Source organism: Salvelinus alpinus, chromosome 14 (genome assembly GCF_045679555.1).
Source record: "Salvelinus alpinus chromosome 14, SLU_Salpinus.1, whole genome shotgun sequence".
Classification (NCBI taxonomy): Eukaryota; Metazoa; Chordata; class Actinopteri; order Salmoniformes; family Salmonidae; genus Salvelinus; species Salvelinus alpinus.
Genome location: NC_092099.1, coordinates 52,875,264 through 52,895,636, shown reverse-complemented (window position 1 = coordinate 52,895,636; position 20,373 = coordinate 52,875,264). Strand labels below are relative to the sequence as shown.

The 20,373-nt window shown below is 44.5% G+C and overlaps 1 protein-coding gene across 1 annotated transcript in view; it reads left to right on the top strand.

The window, feature by feature from the left end:
- Positions 1 to 11,277, top strand: part of plcl1 (phospholipase C like 1) — a 110,075-nt gene extending 98,798 nt beyond the window's left edge. Inside the window, exons 7-10 of the mRNA XM_071341761.1 lie at positions 3,298 to 3,501; positions 7,090 to 7,165; positions 7,725 to 7,834; positions 8,010 to 11,277. Coding sequence (XP_071197862.1) covers positions 3,298 to 3,501; positions 7,090 to 7,165; positions 7,725 to 7,834; positions 8,010 to 8,204 — 585 coding nt within the window. The 3' untranslated portion in view covers positions 8,205 to 11,277. The remainder of the gene's footprint in view (positions 1 to 3,297; positions 3,502 to 7,089; positions 7,166 to 7,724; positions 7,835 to 8,009) is intronic.
- Positions 11,278 to 20,373: the final 9,096 nt, after the last annotated feature.

Genomic DNA, 20,373 nt, shown 5'->3' with positions numbered 1-20,373 from the left:
GACCTGGCCAAGATAAAGCAAAGCAGTGCGTCACAAACAACAACACAGAGTTACACATGGAATAAACAAACATACAGTCAATAACACAATAGAAAAAATCAATACACAGTGTGCGCAAATGAGGTAGGATAAGGGAGGTAAGGCAATAAATATGCCATAGTGGCAAAATAATTACAATATAGCAATTAAACACTGGAGTGATAGATGAGCAGAAGATGAATGTGCAAGAAGAGATACTGGGGTGCAAAGGAGCAAAATAAATAAAATAAATAACAGTATGGGGATGAGGTAGTTGGATGGGCTATGTACAGATGGGCTATGTACAGGTGCAGTGATCTTTGAGCTGCTCTGACAGCTGGTGCTTAAAGTTAGTGAGGGAGATATGAGTCTCCAGCTTCAGTGATTTTTGCAGTTCGTTCCAGTCATCAATCTATCACTTGTCTGTTCCTTTTTAACAATGAACATCTAATTAGCATAATACTAAAATGTCCCAACAAAATCCGTCAGTTTAAGATATTAAACTTATTAGTTTATTGAATGGGCTGCGTCTCAATCTACTGCATCCGTCGATGTCGTTCTTCTGCATCTGTGGTGAAAGGTGGCAGAGCTAGAGTGGTGTTTGTCAGACCATAAGACATCCCAAATATCGGTCTTCTGTAGCGTCTGAACGGTTTGACCTACAAACTATTATGACCCCTCTAACTCATACGAACACGATGGTGTTCTCCGTTTTGCTCTGCGACCGCCACAAGCCTCACGGGACTCATCTGAAGTCGGTACAGACGATCTGACAACTTCTGTCTGTAGCGTCTGAACAGTTTGGGCTACACACTGATATGACCCCTCTGTGGAAAGGTGAGACTCTCACAAACACGTACGTCAGTTGTTTTGCTCCAGGACACCCACAAGCCCCACAAGCCTCACAAGCCCCACAAGCCTCACAAGCCCCACAAGCCTCACAAGCCCCACAAGCCTCACAAGCCTCACAAGCCTCACAAGCCCCACAAGCCTCACAAGCCCCACAAGCCCCACAAGCCCCACAAGCCTCACAAGCCTCACAAGCCCCACAAGCCCCACAAGCCTCACAAGCCCCACAAGCCCCACAAGCCTCACAAGCCCCACAAGCCAAATTAATTGTTTAATCAAATACATTTTGTATATTTTTTTTCAACCTTAAGGGGTCCTAAAAATGAAATAGTTAAATGATCCATGGTATGACTATCATGAAACAATTCCATATGTTAACTTAGTAGAACCCCCCACCCCCCGCTTAGACTCTACAGGGCTAATATAGATAACCAAATGCATTTAACTTAATATTGAGATTAACAAATACATTTGAAAACATTTTCCTGCCCGAACAGATGGTGCCGCTGTGCTGTCGTGGTGAAATAGGTCTTGTAAAGCAGGAGTCTTGGAGGAGTGTGATTTGGGCTTGTAAAGAGTCTTGGAGGAGTGTGATTTGGGCTAGAGTATATGTATGACTGTGCTGCAATCAGACGCTACCTGTGAGTAGAGACAGAGGAGGATTATACAGTAGTCTATAAATACCAGAGAAGATAAGTCTCATAGATCTGGTCTGGATCCACTTATCTCTATTATATATACACACACACACACACACACACACACACACACACACACACACACACACACACACACACACACTAGGGCTGCACGATTATGGGCAAAAAATGCAATTTAAATTTTTGCAAAAAATATTGAGATTATAATCAAATTTTATTTGTCACATACATGTGTTTTGCAGATGTTATTGCTGGTGTAGAGAAATGCTTGTGTTTCTAGCTCCAACAGTGCAGTAACATCTGACAAGTAATATCTATCAATACACACAATCTAAAGTAAAGGAATGGAATTAAGAATATATAAATATTTGGACGAGCAGTGTCAGAGTGGCATAGACTAAAATACAGTAGATGAGTAATCCAAATATGAACATATTATTAAAATAACTAGTGTTCCATTTATTAAAGTGATATAGATGAAAACACTTGGGTGAACTGTTGGAATCATAGAAATAACATGATTTATATTAAGAAGCAAAGTGGAAAGCAGCATTGTTCTTGTTTGGAACAATGTGTTGACAGCATTTGACCTAAGAGAACCTCATGCAAACGTAGAGTGAATCTAACAGCGAGGAGGAGGAACTGCTCAGGTTGAGTGATAGGGGGCGGGGCTTTGTGTGTGGGAAGCAGCCACAAGAGGAGAGAAAGATAAATGCTGAATGGCATTTCAAAATATTGCATGCTTCTGAGGTATGGATATTACACATGTCAATATTGTGATTTCCATGTGAATTCCATTAATTGTGCAGCACTAACGCACCCACCCACACAGTCGAACACACATGTCCACATACCCTTTCTCTCTCTCTCTCGGTCTGTCTCTCTCTCGGTCTGTCTCTCTCTCTCTCGGTCTGTCTCTCTCTCTCTCTCGGTCTGTCTCTCTCTCGGTCTGTCTCTCTCTCTCGGTCTGTCTCTCTCTCTCTCTCGGTCTGTCTCTCTCTCTCTCTCTCTCTCTCGGTCTGTCTCTCTCTCTCTCTCTCGGTCTGTCTCTCTCTCTCTCGGTCTGTCTCTCTCTCTCTCGGTCTGTCTCTCTCTCTCTCTAATCTGTGCTTGACTTGATCTATAGTGTATGTGTGGTTTGAGTTTACACCTTATCTGATGCTGTGATTTCATATCCTCTCAGTCTGGACTTTTTCAGGTCACATGGATAGAAAAAAACACCTGACCGTATACAGTGATCCCTCGCCACTTCGCGGTTCACTTATCGCGGATTCGCTATTTCGCGGATTTTCATAATGCATTTTTTTTTTTTTTTTGGTGCATTGTGCTCTGCATTCTGATTCGCTAAAAACTCACTCCCGCTTCTTGTATCAAAACATGCTACGAATTGTGCTATCATTTTGTCGTCTCGTGCAGTTATGTGTACGTACATAAAACAGCTTGGCAAATTTACATTAAGTTGGCCAAATTATCTTGTAATTTCGAACATCTCCTAAACCCATAATGTCGACGAAACGGCCTACACGTGAGTCACTGTATTTGTATACATGTAATAGTTGCTAATTGTAAAAAAAAAAAAAAGTTTTCTATTTCGCGGATTTCACTTATCGCGGGTCATTTTCGGAACGTAACCCCCGCGATAAACGAGGGATTACTGTATACCTATAATACCCTGCATCTGACCTCTCTCTCTCTCTCTCTCTCTCTCTCTCTCTCTCTCTCTCTCTCTCTCTCTCTCTCTCTCTCTCTCTCTCCCCCCCCCCCCCCCCAGAGGGCCAGTATGACTTTCAAGGAGCATTGTGGGCTCCCCCCAGTGGCCAAGCTGAAGCAGTGCATCCAGAGCCTGGCCACGCGGCTTCAGACCCCAGAAGGCCCTCCGGGGGCCAGCATGACCCTGAAGGATGGCTACCCCCACTTGGAGGCCCTGGGCAGCATCACTGACACCACGCGCAAACTACTGAGCCACTATGATATGGTAGGGAACGCATGGGGAGAGAGTGAGAGAGATACGGTTGGGAATGCATATTGAAATAGATGTGTTATAACACTGAGAGAGAGACTTGTAGGTATAGGCATATGTTTGTTCACCCAGAGAGGGAGAGAGGACAGAGAGAGGTAGAGAGGACAGAGAGAGGTAGAGAGGCCTGAGAGACAGGGAGAGAGGCCTGAGAGACAGGGAGAGAGGCCTGAGAGACAGGGAGAGAGGCCTGAGAGACAGGGAGAGAGGCCTGAGAGACAGGGAGAGAGGCCAGAGGGAGAGAGGCCAGAGGGAGAGAGGCCAGAGGGAGAGAGGCCAGAGGGAGAGAGGCCAGAGAGACAGAGGCCAGAGAGACAGAGGGAAGTGCAGATTCATTATTTCATAACTTCATTGTGTGAATTGTTTGCGTTTGATTGTTAGTGTCTATCAATTCTCTGTTACATGTATTACCTGTAGGACATTTACCGTTAATTCCTATCATTTCTCATCTACAATGTTTGTTACTTTGGTAACAGTAAGTTCTGTTAATGCATTCAATATTATTATTCCAGTTCTAATTGTCCGTGTGGACACAAAACCTATGACACGTTTTGGTGAATTTAGTCATTGTCTTTTGTTTGGAGCGCTCCCGTCAATGTTGTGTACGGCTGCACACGCATAGAAGTAGTAGACCTATAGGCTACCTGGCCTGCACGCATAGAAGTAGTAGACCTATAGGCTACCTGGTCTGCATGCATAGAAGTAGTAGACCTATAGGTTACCTGGTCTGCATGCATAGAAGTAGTAGACCTATAGGCTACCTGGCCTGCATGCATAGAAGTAGTAGACCTATAGGCTACCTGGCCTGCATGCATAGAAGTAGTAGACCTATAGGCTACCTGGCCTGCACGCATAGAAGTAGTAGACCTATAGGCTACCTGGCCTGCATGCATAGAAGTAGTAGGCCTATAGGCTACCTGGTCTGCACGCATAGAAGTAGTAGACCTATAGGCTACCTGGTCTGCATGCATAGAAGTAGTAGACCTATAGGCTACCTGGCCTGCATGCATAGAAGTAGTAGACCTATAGGTTACCTGGTCTGCATGCATAGAAGTAGTAGACCTATAGGCTACCTGGTCTGCACGCATAGAAGTAGTAGACCTATAGGCTACCTGAGGGAGGAGAGAGAAAAAGAGGGAGGAGCATCGGTGCGAGTCGCATTAGAAGGGGTGGGAGATGAGGAAATGTTGGACGGGCAATGAGGCATGGCTGAGTCAAATAGGAATCCTGACTTTATCAGGTATCAAGGTAAGACCCAGATGCAGACCGTGTCGAAGTAACAATGTTTATTACAGAAACGGGCAAAGGTACAGGACAGCAGGCAGGCAGAGTGGTCAGGCGGGTGGGGACAGGTTCAGGACAGGCAGAGTGGTCAGGCGGGTGGGTACAGGGTCAGGACAGGCAGAGTGGTCAGGCGGGTGGGTACAGGGTCAGGACAGGCAGAGTGGTCAGGCGGGTGGGTACAGGGTCAGGACAGGCAGAGTGGTCAGGCAGGTGGGTACAGGGTCAGGACAGGCAGAGTGGTCAGGCGGGTGGGTACAGTGTCAGGATGGGCAAGGGTCAAAAACCAGGAGGACGAGAAAAGAGAGACTGGGGAAAAGCAGGAGCTGACCCAAAAACGCTGGTTGGCTTGACAAACAAGACGAACTGGCAACAGACAAACAGAGAACACAGGTATAAATACACAGGGGATAATGGGGAAGATGGGCAACATCTAGAGGGGGGTGGAGACAATCACAAAGACAGGTGAAACAGATCAGGGTGTGACAGACTTAATGAAGTGGTGATTAAAGAGCTCAGCCATGTCAGTAACAACCACATCGTCAACTTTAAGGGACATGTGCAACTGTGAGGAGGAGAGTTTATTCTCCAGGTCTTTAACCGTTTTCCAGAACTTCTTGGGGTTAGACCCACAGAGAGAGAACTGCTGCTAAAAGTAACTAACTTTGTCCTTCTGGATAGCCTGAGTGCACTTATTTCTCATTTGCCTGAACGAGAGCCAGTCAGCCTGAGTATGCGTGTGCTGAGCCTTTCGCCAAATGGAATTCTTGATGTGGAGTAACTCTGCCAGATAACGGTCGAACCAGGGCTGAACCTGTTTTTAATTCTCATTTCCTTTATGGGGAAATGAGAAATAACAATACCACTGATCCCGGGAATGGAACCCACTATACCTGCGCTACAACCATCATGCTCTACCAAGTGTGTGTGTGTGTGTGTGTGTGTGTGTGTGTGTGTGTGTGTGTGTGTGTGTGTGTGTGTGTGTGTGTGTGTGTGTGTGTGTGTGTGTGTGTGTGTGTGTGTGTGTGTGTGTGTGTGTGTGTGTGTGTGTGTGTGTGTGTGAAATTCGTCATTGTTTGTCTGTATCTAAGGGCTGGCCAGTATGAGACTCAGACTGTAGCCTCCCCAATGTCTACATCACACCCTTCACACATGGCCTTAGCCATCACACTCTCTCCTTCCCTTCCATCTCTCCATTCCTCTTTCCCTCCATCCTTCATCTTACAGTCATCCACCCCCCCAGGTGTTGAGCAGCAGTGTTGGGTCACAGATGGGAAGTGAAGGACATTAGTCTGTAAATACCACAGTGTGTTGCTCTTTGGTGCCTGAAGGCTTGTTCATTGACTTACATTATATAATTTGTGTGTCTGTATAACTGACTCACTTTTAGCCAATATCTCTCATTGGTTAAGTGTTTGTGTCTGTCTGTCGGTTGGTTGGTCTGTTAGTTGGTTGATCTGTGTACCTATCTCAGTCTCTGTATCTGTCTGTCTGTCCAGAGGCTCATCCAGCGTGTGTCTGTCTGTCCAGAGGCACATCTTGTCTGTCTGTCTGTCTGTCTGTCTGTCTGTCTGTCTGTCTGTCTGTCTGTCTGTCTGTCTGTCTGTCTGTCTGTCTGTCTGTCTGTCTGTCTGTCTGTCTGTCTGTCTGTCTGTCTGTCCAGAGGCTCATCTTGTCTGTGTGCTTACCTGCCTGCCTGTCTGTCCAGAGGCTCATCTGTCTGTGTGCTTACCTGCCTGCCTGTCTGTCCGTCCAGAGGCTTATCTTGTCTGTCTGTCTGTCCAGAGGCTCATCTTGTCTGTCTGCTTACCTGCCTGCCTGCCTGCCTGCCTGCCTGCCTGCCTGCCTGCCTGTCTGTCCGTCCAGAGGCTCATCTTGTCTGTCTCTGTCCAGAGGCTCATCCTGTCTGTCTGTCTGTCTGTCTGTCTGTCTGTCTGTCTGTCTGTCTGTCTGTCTGTCTGTCTGTCTGTCTGTCTGTCTGTCCAGAGGCTCATCTTGTCTGTCTGCTTACCTGCCTGCCTGTCTGTCCGCCAGAGGCTTATCTTGTCTGTCTGTCTGTCCAGAGGCTCATCTTGTCTGTCTGCTTACCTGCCTGCCTGCCTGCCTGCCTGCCTGCCTGCCTGCCTGCCTGTCTGTCTGTCTGTCTGTCTGTCTGTCTGTCTGTCTGTCTGTCTGTCTGTCTGTCCGTCCAGAGGCTCATCTTGTCTGTCTGCCTGTCTGTCTGTCTGTCCAGAGGCTCATCCAGTGTCTGTCTGTCCCTTCCAGATGATCTCAGCCCAGAAGCAGCTGATTGAGAAGGCAGACGCTGTGCAGGAGAGGATTGCACAGGTTCAGAGAGAGGGTGAGAGGAGGGGATGGATGGACAGATGGAGGAATATAAAATGAATGTCTAACCAGCCAGAGTAATAGCAATCCCTGGATCCTATCTTCAGGAATCTAGCAGTGTGATAATAATAACTAACTTGTATCTAATAACTTAAGTGTTCTACTGAAGTGTGATTGAAGAGCTCCATCTTTTATATTGTATTGTGTACCCCTGTCAGAAGAGATATGCTGGCTCAAGTGCATTGCCCTATATGGGAGAAATGGAGAGAGGAAAGTAAATAGCTGGTTTTGATTTACCATACTGATAAACGTCCCCAGATGTCGGTCTAGATCATGAGCCTTAAAAGGAGAGAAACTACTCACATAAGAGCTTGATACAAAAGGATAGCAAATGGAAAAAGGGATTTATTTTTATCCCCTGCTCAAGTGTGACATTTAATTGAGCTAAATGATATAATAACATTTTTCAAATGTAATGATATGGATTGTCTTTCTGTTACTTATGGCTAGCCTCTCTCTCTCACTGACTCTTAATTTCCTCTCCGTCTCATTCACCTGTCCCTGTCTCGTCTAAGGAATGGAGTTTCATGAGGAGCTGCCTAGGCTGGGAGAGAAGGAAGGGCTGAAGGGTCGCAAGCAGAGCAAAGCCCTGGAGAGTTTCACCTGGAACATCACTGTACTCAAGGTACTCATGGAGGCACAATACAATACACTTTGTCACCAAGGGGAAAATGTCTTGGACACATTTATGCTGCTGTATATTATATAAACACCCACCCTCTCTCTCGCTCCTATTTACTTTCTCTCCCCTCTCTCTCCCCTCCCTCCCTACCTCCCTCCCTCCATCGCTCCCTCTACAGGGTCAGTGTGATCTCCTGCATGGTGCCAAGGCAGACTCTCTGGATGCTCTGAGACAGTTGGCCCTGGCCTGTGAAGCCTGTGGCTTGACCTCTACCACCTCCTGCGGTCCCTCTGACCTCCTCTACACCCCTCACGGCAGGAGGGGCAGCACTCAGGAGAGAAGGGGCAGCACCCATGGCAATGGAAGAATCTGACACACCCAACCTACCAGAGAGAGGGAGGGGGAGACAGGGATGGAGCGGAAGAGATGGTGACACCCCCCAAAATCCCAAACTACCAGAGAAAGGGATGGAGGGGATGGGGACAGAGAGAGAGTGGAATGGTCTAGAATAGAGGCCAGAGCCTATCCCTTTATCCAGAATAAAGTAGCAAGACTACTGAAGAATGGTTGCAGTAATTGGCCAGCCTTACTTTGTGTTCATCAGTCCTGAGGCTTTTTAACAAAACAGGAATGTTCTTACGTTACGTAAAAAACACTTGTGCTTATTTAACAATGTGAACTTGGACTTAATATAACTTTCTCAATTTCTTTCTGATGGAAAAACATGGACTAAATGAAAACATTTTCTCAATGTTTTTTTCTTCTCCCTTTAAGGGAATTGTGATTGTGAACACAAAACATTGTTCTGCTGTGAGAAAGAGTGGTGGTGACTTTTATGTTTAAGTTCTTTTCTCTATGGACCCTGTACGCTGAACCTAATGTTTGGATTGAGCTCAACTCACCATTTCTGAGCGCAATGCTTTCAAGAACCTGTTTAAGTTCTCCTTCCTAACATTTCAAGCCCAGATAGTCAATGACATTTTCCCAGTAATTCACAACCTCAACAACAAGCGCCTGTTATACTCTGTTAGCCGGGGTTGTCTGCCCGCCTGAAGACTCTCCAGGTAGCCTAGTGGTTAGAGCGTTGGGCCAGTAACTGAAAGGTTGCTGTATCGAATCACCGAGCTGACAAGGTAAAAATCTGTCCTTCTGCCCCTGAGCAAGGCAGTTAAGCCTCTGGGCGCCGAAGACGTGGATGTCGATTAAGTAGACCCCCACACTTCTCTGTTTCAGAGGGGTTGGGTTAAATGCGGAAGACACATTTCAGTTGAAGGCATTCAGTTGTACAATTGACTAGGTATCCCCCTTCTCCACATGCATCCACCTAATTTATCCCTGGGAGGAACTGATGTAACGCTGCTGATGAGAGCCCGCCTCGTAGTGGATACAACGGGGGCTTTCATTCAGGGATGGAGAGACGGGTGACCCCCCCTGTCCAAGAGGACATGCTGAGTGACGATTGATTGATTAATTGGTTGTGTTAAAAAGGTTTGGTTGATTGATAGATGTGTATTTCCCTACTAGAGGACATTATTGGCATGGCTGTGTTACTATGAGGGAATTATAGGGGCCCCTTTCTCTATGTGATGACTGAAGGTATGTGCTGGGTTTGTCCCAGCTTAAAAAACTCACTCAGCTAAACACTGATGTACTCTGACAAAGAACTACAAAAATGGCGCCACTAGGTGCTACTACTAACCTCGGTGTGTTTTTATGCTTGCCCACTTCTGATGATGGAGTGTGGGACATTAAATGGGGTCTCCTGTGGCTGAGGTAAACATTCCGTTTGTCATTCTAGCCTGGGGTAGGAGGTGATGTACCGTCCCTACAGTGATGTTCAACACACACAGCAGTAATGCTGGAAGGATAATAGAATGCTGCTTAAGAAAGGCTATTAGCTAAATAAAAACTCATGCCCCTTACCATAGAACAGGTATTAGTTCTAAAAGTCTGTTATATTAAATGAAGTGCCCTTTAATATAGACCACATGGAGAATTCAATATCTTTATAAGGAATAACGTGCCAAAGTGCCAAAATGCAGTTACTGCTAGGAAGATTTGAACCCACTTAACCACAACATTTCTCCCAAGTTTTCAACATCATTGTAAAGTCCTAGTTATTTTGTTGCTTTGACAAAGTCAATTCTGAAGATTATTATTGATTTAATGTGATATATTTACGTCTGTCCCTCATTTTAAGGTCAACCCGGTTACCTGACCTGAACTCTCTTTTTAAAATGCTGAAACTGTTCCTTTAAAAAATAAAAATGGAACATCTAATAGTCAAATCCTAGTGTAAAAGCAGGGGAGCTGGTTCTACTCTTTTTGGACATTTTCTAGTGTTTTGTGGTGGAAAACTGAGCGGGTCGGAGTATAACACGTCAACCCTGTTACCCATAGATAGACAGGCTAGAAATGTTTTAACAATGTAAAGCTTGCATTCACTTGCCCCTCACAACAATCTTCCATTCCCCCTGTCACAAGGTGATTCATCACTGATATAAGATGAAATCGTCAACCTTGTTAGTCAACCCTGTTACTTTATTTGGCACATAATAGGTACTTACTATAGTAATGTTTTTATTTAAACCTCTTGAGATGGAACGACCCAGATACAGATGGAACGACCCAGATACAGAATACAAAAATTCCTGTCTAGCCTAATCTGCTCGACTGGTGTGTTGATGTTTTTTGCTGTGTTGAGATTCTACAAATCTTAAATAAAACCTCTGATCTAACAACACTCTGGTCCAACGCCATAGTTCTTTACTATACTATAGTAACTCTCTGTAAACCTTAAAGACCATTTAGCAAGTTACATTTGGTTACATTTTTCTAATAACAATAGAATAACCCCCCATGTTGTGACTTATGCCGTGTTCAAAACAACTGGTGCGTTCAAGACAACTGGGAACTCAGGGGAAAAAACTGCTCCGACTAGGATTTTTTTCTTACGGTAATCCAACTCGAAAATTCAAGTTAGACACATTGGCATCTTTCTAGAGTGCCGACTTTCCGACCTGAAGATCACTAACGTAGTGATTTGACCTCGTTTGACCTCGAGTTCCCGGTTGCCTTGATAGCCCCATTATAGCGTCCCTTATAGCGATGTGTGTATGGGCTACGGCTGCATCCCAAAGGGCACTCTATTCCCTACATAGTGCATTACCACCTATGTCTGTCTGTGTCTGCTATCTCTGACCGAGCATTCAAACAAATGTTTGTTTCGTCCCGTCGCCGTACACTCTTGTCACAGTATGTTGTCTTTGTAAAAACAAGTATAGAAGAGGATTTATTGAAGGGGATGGCGACTGTTTTAAAACGAATAAATATTATATTAAATGGCCCTAGCTTTCATTTTGAAAAGCTAGTTTTTTTTTCTATCTGATTACCAATGTCACAGTTTCACCCTGACTAAATAAAACAATATTTTACTGACCATTAAATCGCCTTGTCTTCTTTCTTGTCTTCCATCTAATCATCATGGAATTGTCACATGGTTCTCTCTAAAACGTTCTCATAGAAAAGGAGGGAAAGAAAGATGCATTTGGAAGGTAATGGGTCTGAGCCTTGGTGTTGATGGCCAGTAGTAGTTAGGAATAATAGAGGTGTAGTTTGCCAGAACAGCCAGTAAGTGGAGGTGTTTATCAAGAGAACGAGGAATAATCCCTAGTAGGCTACTGCACTGCACTTTCCTCAGGGTCACTGCTATCCCGAGTACTTTGGAAGTCCCTACCTTAACCCCTACCTTAACCATAACCATAACTCTTACCTAACCCGAAGCTTAACCATAACCCTAACCCCTACCCTAAGCTTAACCATAACCCTTACCTAACCCTAACCCCTACCCTAATCTTAACCCCTACCGTAACCATTTTACATGTCTACTTCAATGGGGTAGGGACGTCCCAAGGATACCGGATAGCACAGGCCTTTTCCACGATAAATAAGGCTAAATAAATGTCAATCTTTCCTAAATGTGATTGAATGTTCAATAATCAAGCTTGGCTGCTAAGTAGGCTGATTTATTTTCATATCAAGCTTATAAAGAGTGATGGTAATTACATTTTAGGCTACACTTCAAAAGTAGACTAATATGTTTTAGTCCTACAACAAGAATCAACACTGGCACGGGCCTGATGTCATAGAACTGAAAGAAAACATCACTTCTCTATCTCCCTCCCTCCCTCCCTCCCTCCCTTCTCTCGTGGTACTGTACACTGGACGATGTCTCAGGGGGGGATTGTGTGCAGCAGATGGGAAGTGATGGAACTGTGGTAGTGGAGGAGGAGGCCTGTCAGCTCCTAATGCAGGGGGAACATCTAGCTGCTGCTCGCTCTATCACCACCCTTACACACACACACCTTCACTACCATCACCACACAGGGCTACACAGGGCCATGCTGGGGCTGGGGCTGGGGCCACTAGGGGCTACACAGAGCCATGCTGGGGCCACTAGGGGCTACACAGGGCCATGCTGGAGCCACTAGGGGCTACACAGGGCCATGCTGGGGCCACTAGGGGCTACACAGGGCCATGCTGGGGCTGGGGCCACTAGGGGCTACACAGGACCATGCTGGGGCTGGGGCCACTAGGGGCTACACAGGGCCATGCTGGGGCTGGAGCCACTAGGGGCTACACAGGGCCATGCTGGGGCTGGGGCCACTAGGGGCTACACAGGACCATGCTGGGGCTGGGGCCACTAGGGGCTACACAGGACCATGCTGGGGCTGGGGCCACTAGGGGCTACACAGGGCCATGCTGGGGCTGGGGCCACTAGGGGCTACACAGGGCCATGCTGGGGCTGGGGCCACTAGGGGATACACAGGGCCATGCTGGGGCCACTAGGGGCTACACAGGGCCATGCTCGGGCTGGGACCACTAGGGGCTACACAGGGCCATGCTGGGGCTGGGACCACTAGGGGCTACACAGGGCCATGCTGGGGCTGGGACCACTAGGGGCTACACAGGGCCATGCTGGGGCTGGGGCCACTAGGGGCTACACAGGGCCATGCTGGGACCACTAGGGGCTACACAGGGCCATGCTGGGGCTGGGACCACTAGGGGCTACACAGGGCCATGCTGGGGCCTCAGAGACACACAGCACAGGAGACGCCCCTTATATTTTAAAAGTGAAGGAATAGTGAAGTATAATGTGTTGAATTATTTCACAGCTTTGAGGCCTAGTGTTAACTCCTGAGTTGGTCTATGTGCTAATAGTCTATCCTATATATGACGAGGTTGTGAAATAGGGAATGACAGAATCTGAATGTTCAACTGTCTTGAAGCATTCCCGCTGGGCACACCACGTCATTTCAACGTGGAAATGTGGGTAATATTTGTTTGAGACATTGATCAGTGAGATGTTGGCCTTTATTCACCCACTCAAAAATTAGTAGCAGTAAGTTTGTTGAATTCCCAATGTGTTATCACTATGCTTTCAACCATCTAAAAGCACAACAAAGTTCAAATGGCAATACAATGTCAGATGTTTTTTATTTCATGTGTTCCACTGTGCTTCATCTAACAGCACAACCAAAGGAAAAGAACAAAGGATTACAGTTGAGATGACATTAAAAGTACATAGTGCAAGTCATCAGTGCTGTTTGCCATCCTGTGCAGATTAATATAGCAATTGTGAATATTTCCACAGACCTGGGACCTTTGCATGCTATCTTGAACACACACCTTTCTATGATTACATAAGAAGACATGTATAGTTACAGTAACCTGGAAGTGACCATGGATGAGTTACTCATTTTAAGGTTGAATAAATACTGTTACATTAGTTTGTAGGATAGCCTTAAGTTTTGGCTGTTCATTGTATTTCAAAAGTAATATTGAACTGTGTTTGGGTGACAACACAACCAAATATCAACATTTAAAAGAGATGTATCTAATGCTAGGATAGTTTCATCAGAGCCACTGGCTGAATCCTATACCTTAAATGTAGACTCAGCGATATGACCTAGATGCAGAAAGTAAACAGCACAGTAGTGGGTTAATTTTCGCAACAATTAAGAGCGTTGACGCGCAAGGCTCAACTTCTCCACTGTTTTGGTGGCCTGGCTTCCACACCGTGAACAGCGTGAAGCGAAACCGTGCACATGCGCAGATACGGTGTGTGACTGTGTAAGAGGGAAGTCTTGCATCTCATCTCAGTATCTGCCTGTACAACCAAATATCAACATTGGAAGGAAATGTATCTCTGACTTTTTAATTCCAGTTTGTCAACAAATTAGTAAATTATATGTTGGATTCAAGTCTCCATCTCAACCAAAAATATAAGTTTAAGAATAGGACTAAATCAAACTTTATTTAATGTGCATTTAAAGTTTTATTTTATTTAGTCTTATTCTTTAACTTAGATTGTGGGTTGAGCTGGAGATGGGAATCCAACATATCAATTATTAGTTTGTAGTCAAACTGGAATTAAAGCCAGACTAAGTCAGTGGCACCGATGGAACTATTTCTTCCAGTTCCATCAATTAATAATAGATATGTTAGATTTACATCTCCACCAAAAATCTAAGTTAAGGAATAGGATCAAATCCAACTTCATTTAAAGTGCATTTAAAGTTAGATTAGATTTAGTCCTATTCTTTAACTGATTTTTGAGATGGAGACGTGAATCCAACATATTATTAACTTGGAGAAAATTTTTTAAAATCAACCAAAGCTTGAAACCCTAGGCCTATATGTAGTGTCCATTTTAGTTGAACCTTGGGTTGAATTTAAAACAATAGCTGTTGATGACTTTGCAAATGCTATCAAAGCTAAACTAGGCTGGGCTTGGTTAAAATCCTGGATGGGAGACCAAATGCAGATAGATTAACTCTCCAGGAGGTGCTGCCCAGCCTATAGTTTTTTTCTGATCACGGATATAATTTGAAGATCTGACGTTGTTTCAATGGTGCAAATTCAACATATTTTATACAATATTTGTCTATGTTGAAAATTGGTTGAAATGTAATCCCAGAACCACAGTTTAAGTTGATGACTTTTTTCAAATCCAATGTTTTTTTCCACGTAGATTCAACGTCACAATATACTGACAAATTACGTTGAAACGTTAGTTCAACCAATTTGTGCCCAATGAATTGATATCTATATTATCACTTTATCAAACGTTACAAGGCGCTAACAACTAACTACCAACCAATGAAAACACTGTCCATTATTCTAGTTGGGCAGTGTAGAAAACACATTATTCTAGTTGGGCAGTGCATAAAACACATTATTCTAGTTGGGCAGTGCAGAAACACATTATTCTAGTTGGGCAGTGTAGAAAACACATTATTCTAGTTGGGCAGTGCAGAAAACACATTATTCTAGTTGGGCAGTGCAGAAACACATTATTCTAGTTGGGCAGTGCAGAAAACACATTATTCTAGTTGGGCAGTGCATAAACACATTATTCTAGTTGGGCAGTGCAGAAACACATTATTCTAGTTGGGCAGTGCAGAAAACACATTATTCTAGTTGGGCAGTGCATAAACACATTATTCTAGTTGGGCAGTGCATAAACACATTATTCTAGTTGGGCAGTGTAGAAAACACATTATTCTAGTTGGGCAGTGCATAAACACATTATTCTAGTTGGGCAGTGTAGAAAACACATTATTCTAGTTGGGCAGTGCAGAAACACATTATTCTAGTTGGGCAGTGCATAAAACACATTATTCTAGTTGGGCAGTGTAGAAACACATTATTCTAGTTGGGCAGTGTAGAAAACACATTATTCTAGTTGGGCAGTGCATAAACACATTATTCTAGTTGGGCAGTGCATAAAACACATTATTCTAGTTGGGCAGTGTAGAAAACACATTATTCTAGTTGGGCAGTGTAGAAACACATTATTCTAGTTGGGCAGTGTAGAAAACACATTATTCTAGTTGGGCAGTGCATAAAACACATTATTCTAGTTGGGCAGTGTAGAAAACACATTATTCTAGTTGGGCAGTGCAGAAACACATTATTCTAGTTGGGCAGTGCAGAAACACATTATTCTAGTTGGGCAGTGTAGAAAACACATTATTCTAGTTGGGCAGTGCATAAAACACATTATTCTAGTTGGGCAGTGCAGAAACACATTATTCTAGTTGGGCAGTGTAGAAAACACATTATTCTAGTTGGGCAGTGCAGAAAACACATTATTCTAGTTGGGCAGTGCAGAAACACATTATTCTAGTTGGGCAGTGTAGAAAACACATTATTCTAGTTGGGCAGTGCATAAAACACATTATTCTAGTTGGGCAGTGTAGAAAACACATTATTCTAGTTGGGCAGTGCAGAAACACATTATTCTAGTTGGGCAGTGCAGAAACACATTATTCTAGTTGGGCAGTGCAGAAACACATTATTCTAGTTGGGCAGTGCAGAAACACATTATTCTAGTTGGGCAGTGCAGAAACACATTATTCTAGTTGGGCAGTGCAGAAACACATTATTCTAGTTGGGCAGTGCATAAAACACATTATTCTAGTTGGGCAGTGCAGAAAACACATTATTCTAGTTGGGCAGTGCAGAAAACACATTATTCTAGTTGGGCAGTGCAGAAACACATTATTCTAGTTGGGCAGTGCATAAAACACATTATTCTAGTTGGGCAGTGTAGAAAACACATTATTCTAGTTGGGCAGTGTAGAAAACACATTATTCTAGTTGGGCAGTGTAGAAAACACATTATTCTAGTTGGGCAGTGTAGAAAACACATTATTCTAGTTGGGCAGTGCAGAAACACATTATTCTAGTTGGGCAGTGCAGAAACACATTATTCTAGTTGGGCAGTGTAGAAAACACATTATTCTAGTTGGGCAGTGTAGAAAACACATTATTCTAGTTGGGCAGTGCAGAAAACACATTATTCTAGTTGGGCAGTGCAGAAAACACATTATTCTAGTTGGGCAGTGTAGAAAACACATTATTCTAGTTGGGCAGTGTAGAAAACACATTATTCTAGTTGGGCAGTGCAGAAACACATTATTCTAGTTGGGCAGTGTAGAAAACACATTATTCTAGTTGGGCAGTGCAGAAAACACATTATTCTAGTTGGGCAGTGTAGAAAACACATTATTCTAGTTGGGCAGTGCATAAAACACATTATTCTAGTTGGGCAGTGTAGAAACACATTATTCTAGTTGGGCAGTGTAGAAAACACATTATTCTAGTTGGGCAGTGTAGAAAACACATTATTCTAGTTGGGCAGTGTAGAAAACACATTATTCTAGTTGGGCAGTGTAGAAAACACATTATTCTAGTTGGGCAGTGTAGAAAACACATTATTCTAGTTGGGCAGTGTAGAAAGCTGTTGTCGTGAAAAGACGAAGCGAGCCGTTTAACGCGCGCGAGGCTGGACCTTCGCGTCACACAGCGCTAGAACACCCGTTTATTTAGCTTGGAGAGAGAACCACTTGTAGTTAGTTTAATTACAGGCTTCCAGAAGAAGCAATTTCACCGTGATTGAGGTAAGGAAAAAAGATCACCCCTTAAAAGTCTGTAAATTGCATCTTATTTGTCCCTCTTTTAACTACAACAAAAGACACGTTGACAATAGCGCTGCATGTCCCCCCCATAGAGAGCACGCAATGACCGATTACCAGATCCATTATCTGGGCTGTATTAAGATGGCATTGAGGAGTGACGCGGGAGCATTTGATTGAAAAGTTTCTCAGATAAAGTTTCCTTCAAAGCAGTGGTTTACAGGCTATTGAACCTTGATGTTCATTAACCTCGTATCTTTCTCCATCCTGCCTTCACCTCAAGTCAGTCTTCCCAGACAGTTTCCCTCTCCATTTATACCTGTCTAGTTCTTTTTCTTCTAAAATATGAATGTCAATGATAACACTTTTAGATTGATGTCCTCCCTCACACTAGACCAATCAAAAATACAATTGAGTGTACAAGCCTCACAGCCACTTCAACTCATCAATGTAGTGCTATAACTGGAGAGATTTATCAGCATCTCCTCTGTCTGATAGACTCCCCAAAGCATCTCATCCTGACCCCTGAGTCTGAATAATGACATGATCCATCTACCTAGGGATGTAGGCTATCACACAGTGAGTGACTCCTTATTTCAATCCCAAATCATATTCTATTGTGTGAGGAGGCAGAATGAGCGTTGGAGAGTGAGCCGTTTTAGTAATTGCCAGTGAGGATGAGTTTTGCATCTCCCTGACCTCTCCCCTTCCTGGGTGCGTGGACTGCATCCCCACTGACTGTAGGATACCTGTGCAATCAGACGCCACACAGAGGTATTGTATCATAATAACTATCATTCACATGCTCTGCCCAGCTCTCTCTCTCTCTCTCTCTCTCTCTCTCTCTCTCTCTCTCTCTCTCTCTCTCTCTCTCTCTCTCTCTCTCTCTCTCTCTCTCTCTCTCTCTCTCTCTCTCTCTCTCTCTCTCTCTCTCTCTCTCCTCTCATCAGCTACTCTCACTGTCATCTCTTCTTCCAACTTGCTGTTTTCTTTTATCTGTATCTCTGTGATAATTTTGTTGAAAATGTGTTTCTTCTCAACACGCATGTCTAAGAGCGGTAGATCTGTTCTATGTGCACTATTTCTATGCTTCCCCTCAATCATTGTACACCAGCTTCAAACAGCTGAAAATCCAATATTTGTGGTTATGTAAAATACATTTAATGGCGGTTTAGATGGTACAATGTCAAATCAAATCAAATGTATTTATATAGCCCTTCTTACATCAGCTGATATCTCAAAGTGCTGTACAGAAACCCAGCCTAAAACCCCAAACAGCAAGCAATGCAGGTGTAGAAGCACGGTGGCTAGGAAAAACTCCCTAGAAAGGCCAAAACCTAGGAAGAAACCTAGAGAGGAACCAGGCTATGAGAGGTGGCCAGTCCTCTTCTGGCTGTGCCGGGTGGAGATTATAACAGAACATGGCCAAGATGTTCAAATGTTCATAAATGACCAGCATGGTCAAATAATAATAATCACAGTAGTTGTCGAGGGTGCAGCAAGTCAGCACCTCAGGAGTAAATGTCAGTTGGCTTTTCATAGCCGATTATTAAGAGTATCTCTACCGCTCCTGCTGTCTCTAGAGAGTTGAAAACAGCAGGTCTGGGACAGGTAGCACGTCCGGTGAGCAGGTCAGGGTTCCATAGCCGCAGGCAGAACAGTTGAAACTGGAGCAGCAGCACGGCCAGGTGGACTGGGGACAGCAAGGAGTCATCATGCCAGGTAGTCCTGAGGCATGGTCCTAGGGCTCAGGTCCTCCGAGAGAGAGAAAGAAAGAGAGAAAGAGAGAATTAGAGAGAGCATACTTAAATTCACACAGGACACCGGATAAGACAGGAGAAGTACTCCAGATATAACAGACTGACCCTAGCCCCCCGACACATAAACTACTGCAGCATAAATACTGGAGGCTGAGACAGGAGGGGTCAGGAGACACTGTGGCCCCATCCGATGATACCCCCGGACAGGGCCAAACAGGCAGGATATAACCCCACCCACTTTGCCAAAGCACAGCCCCCACACCACTAGAGGGATATCTTCAACCACCAACTTACCATCCTGAGACAAGGTCGAGTATAGCCCACAAAGATGTCCGCCACGGCACAACCCAAGGGGGGCGCCAACCCAGACAGGAAGATCACGTCAGTGACTCAACCCACTCAAGTGACGCACCCCTCCTAGAGAGAGCACCAGCAAGCCAGTGACTCAGCCCCTGTAATAGGGTTAGAGGCAGAGAATCCCAGTGGAGAGATGGGAACCGGCCAGGCAGAGACAGCAAGGGCGGTTCGTTGCTCCAGAGCCTTTCCATTCACCTTCACACTCCTGGGCCAGACTACACTCAATCATATGACCCACTGAAGAGATGAGTCTCCAGTAAAGACTTAAAGGTTGAGACCGAGTCAGCGTCTCTCACATGGGTAGGCAGACCATTCCATAAAAATGGAGCTCTATAGGAGAAAGCCCTGCCTCCAGCTGTTTGCTTAGAAATTCTAGGGACAATTAGGAGGCCTGTGTCTTGTGACCGTAGCGTACGTGTAGGTATGTACGGCAGGACCAAATCGGAAAGATAGGTAGGAGCAAGCCCATGTAATGCTTTGTAGGTTAACAGTAAAACCTTGAAATCAGCCCTTGCCTTAACAGGAAGCCAGTGTAGGGAGGCTAGCACTGGAGTAATATGATCAAATTTGTTGGTTCTAGTCAGGATTCTAGCAGCCGCATTTAGCACTAACTGAAGTTTATTTAGTGCTTTATCCGGGTAGCCGGAAAGTAGAGCATTGCAGTAGTCTAACCTAGAAGTAACAAAAGCAATGATTCTCTACACTATTTTTTTTATTTAACTAGGCAAGTCAGTTAAGAACAAATTCTTATTTACAATGACAGCCTACCTGGTCAGCTCGGGGATTCGATCCAGAAATCTTTTGGTTACTGGTCCAACGCTCTAACCACTAGGCTACCTGCCGCACGATACTTGCTTGTTTTGTCACATAAACTGACATTTGAATTTTAGCAAGCAGGAAATGGCGGAGCGATTTCTGCATAGGAACTGTTAAATTATATACC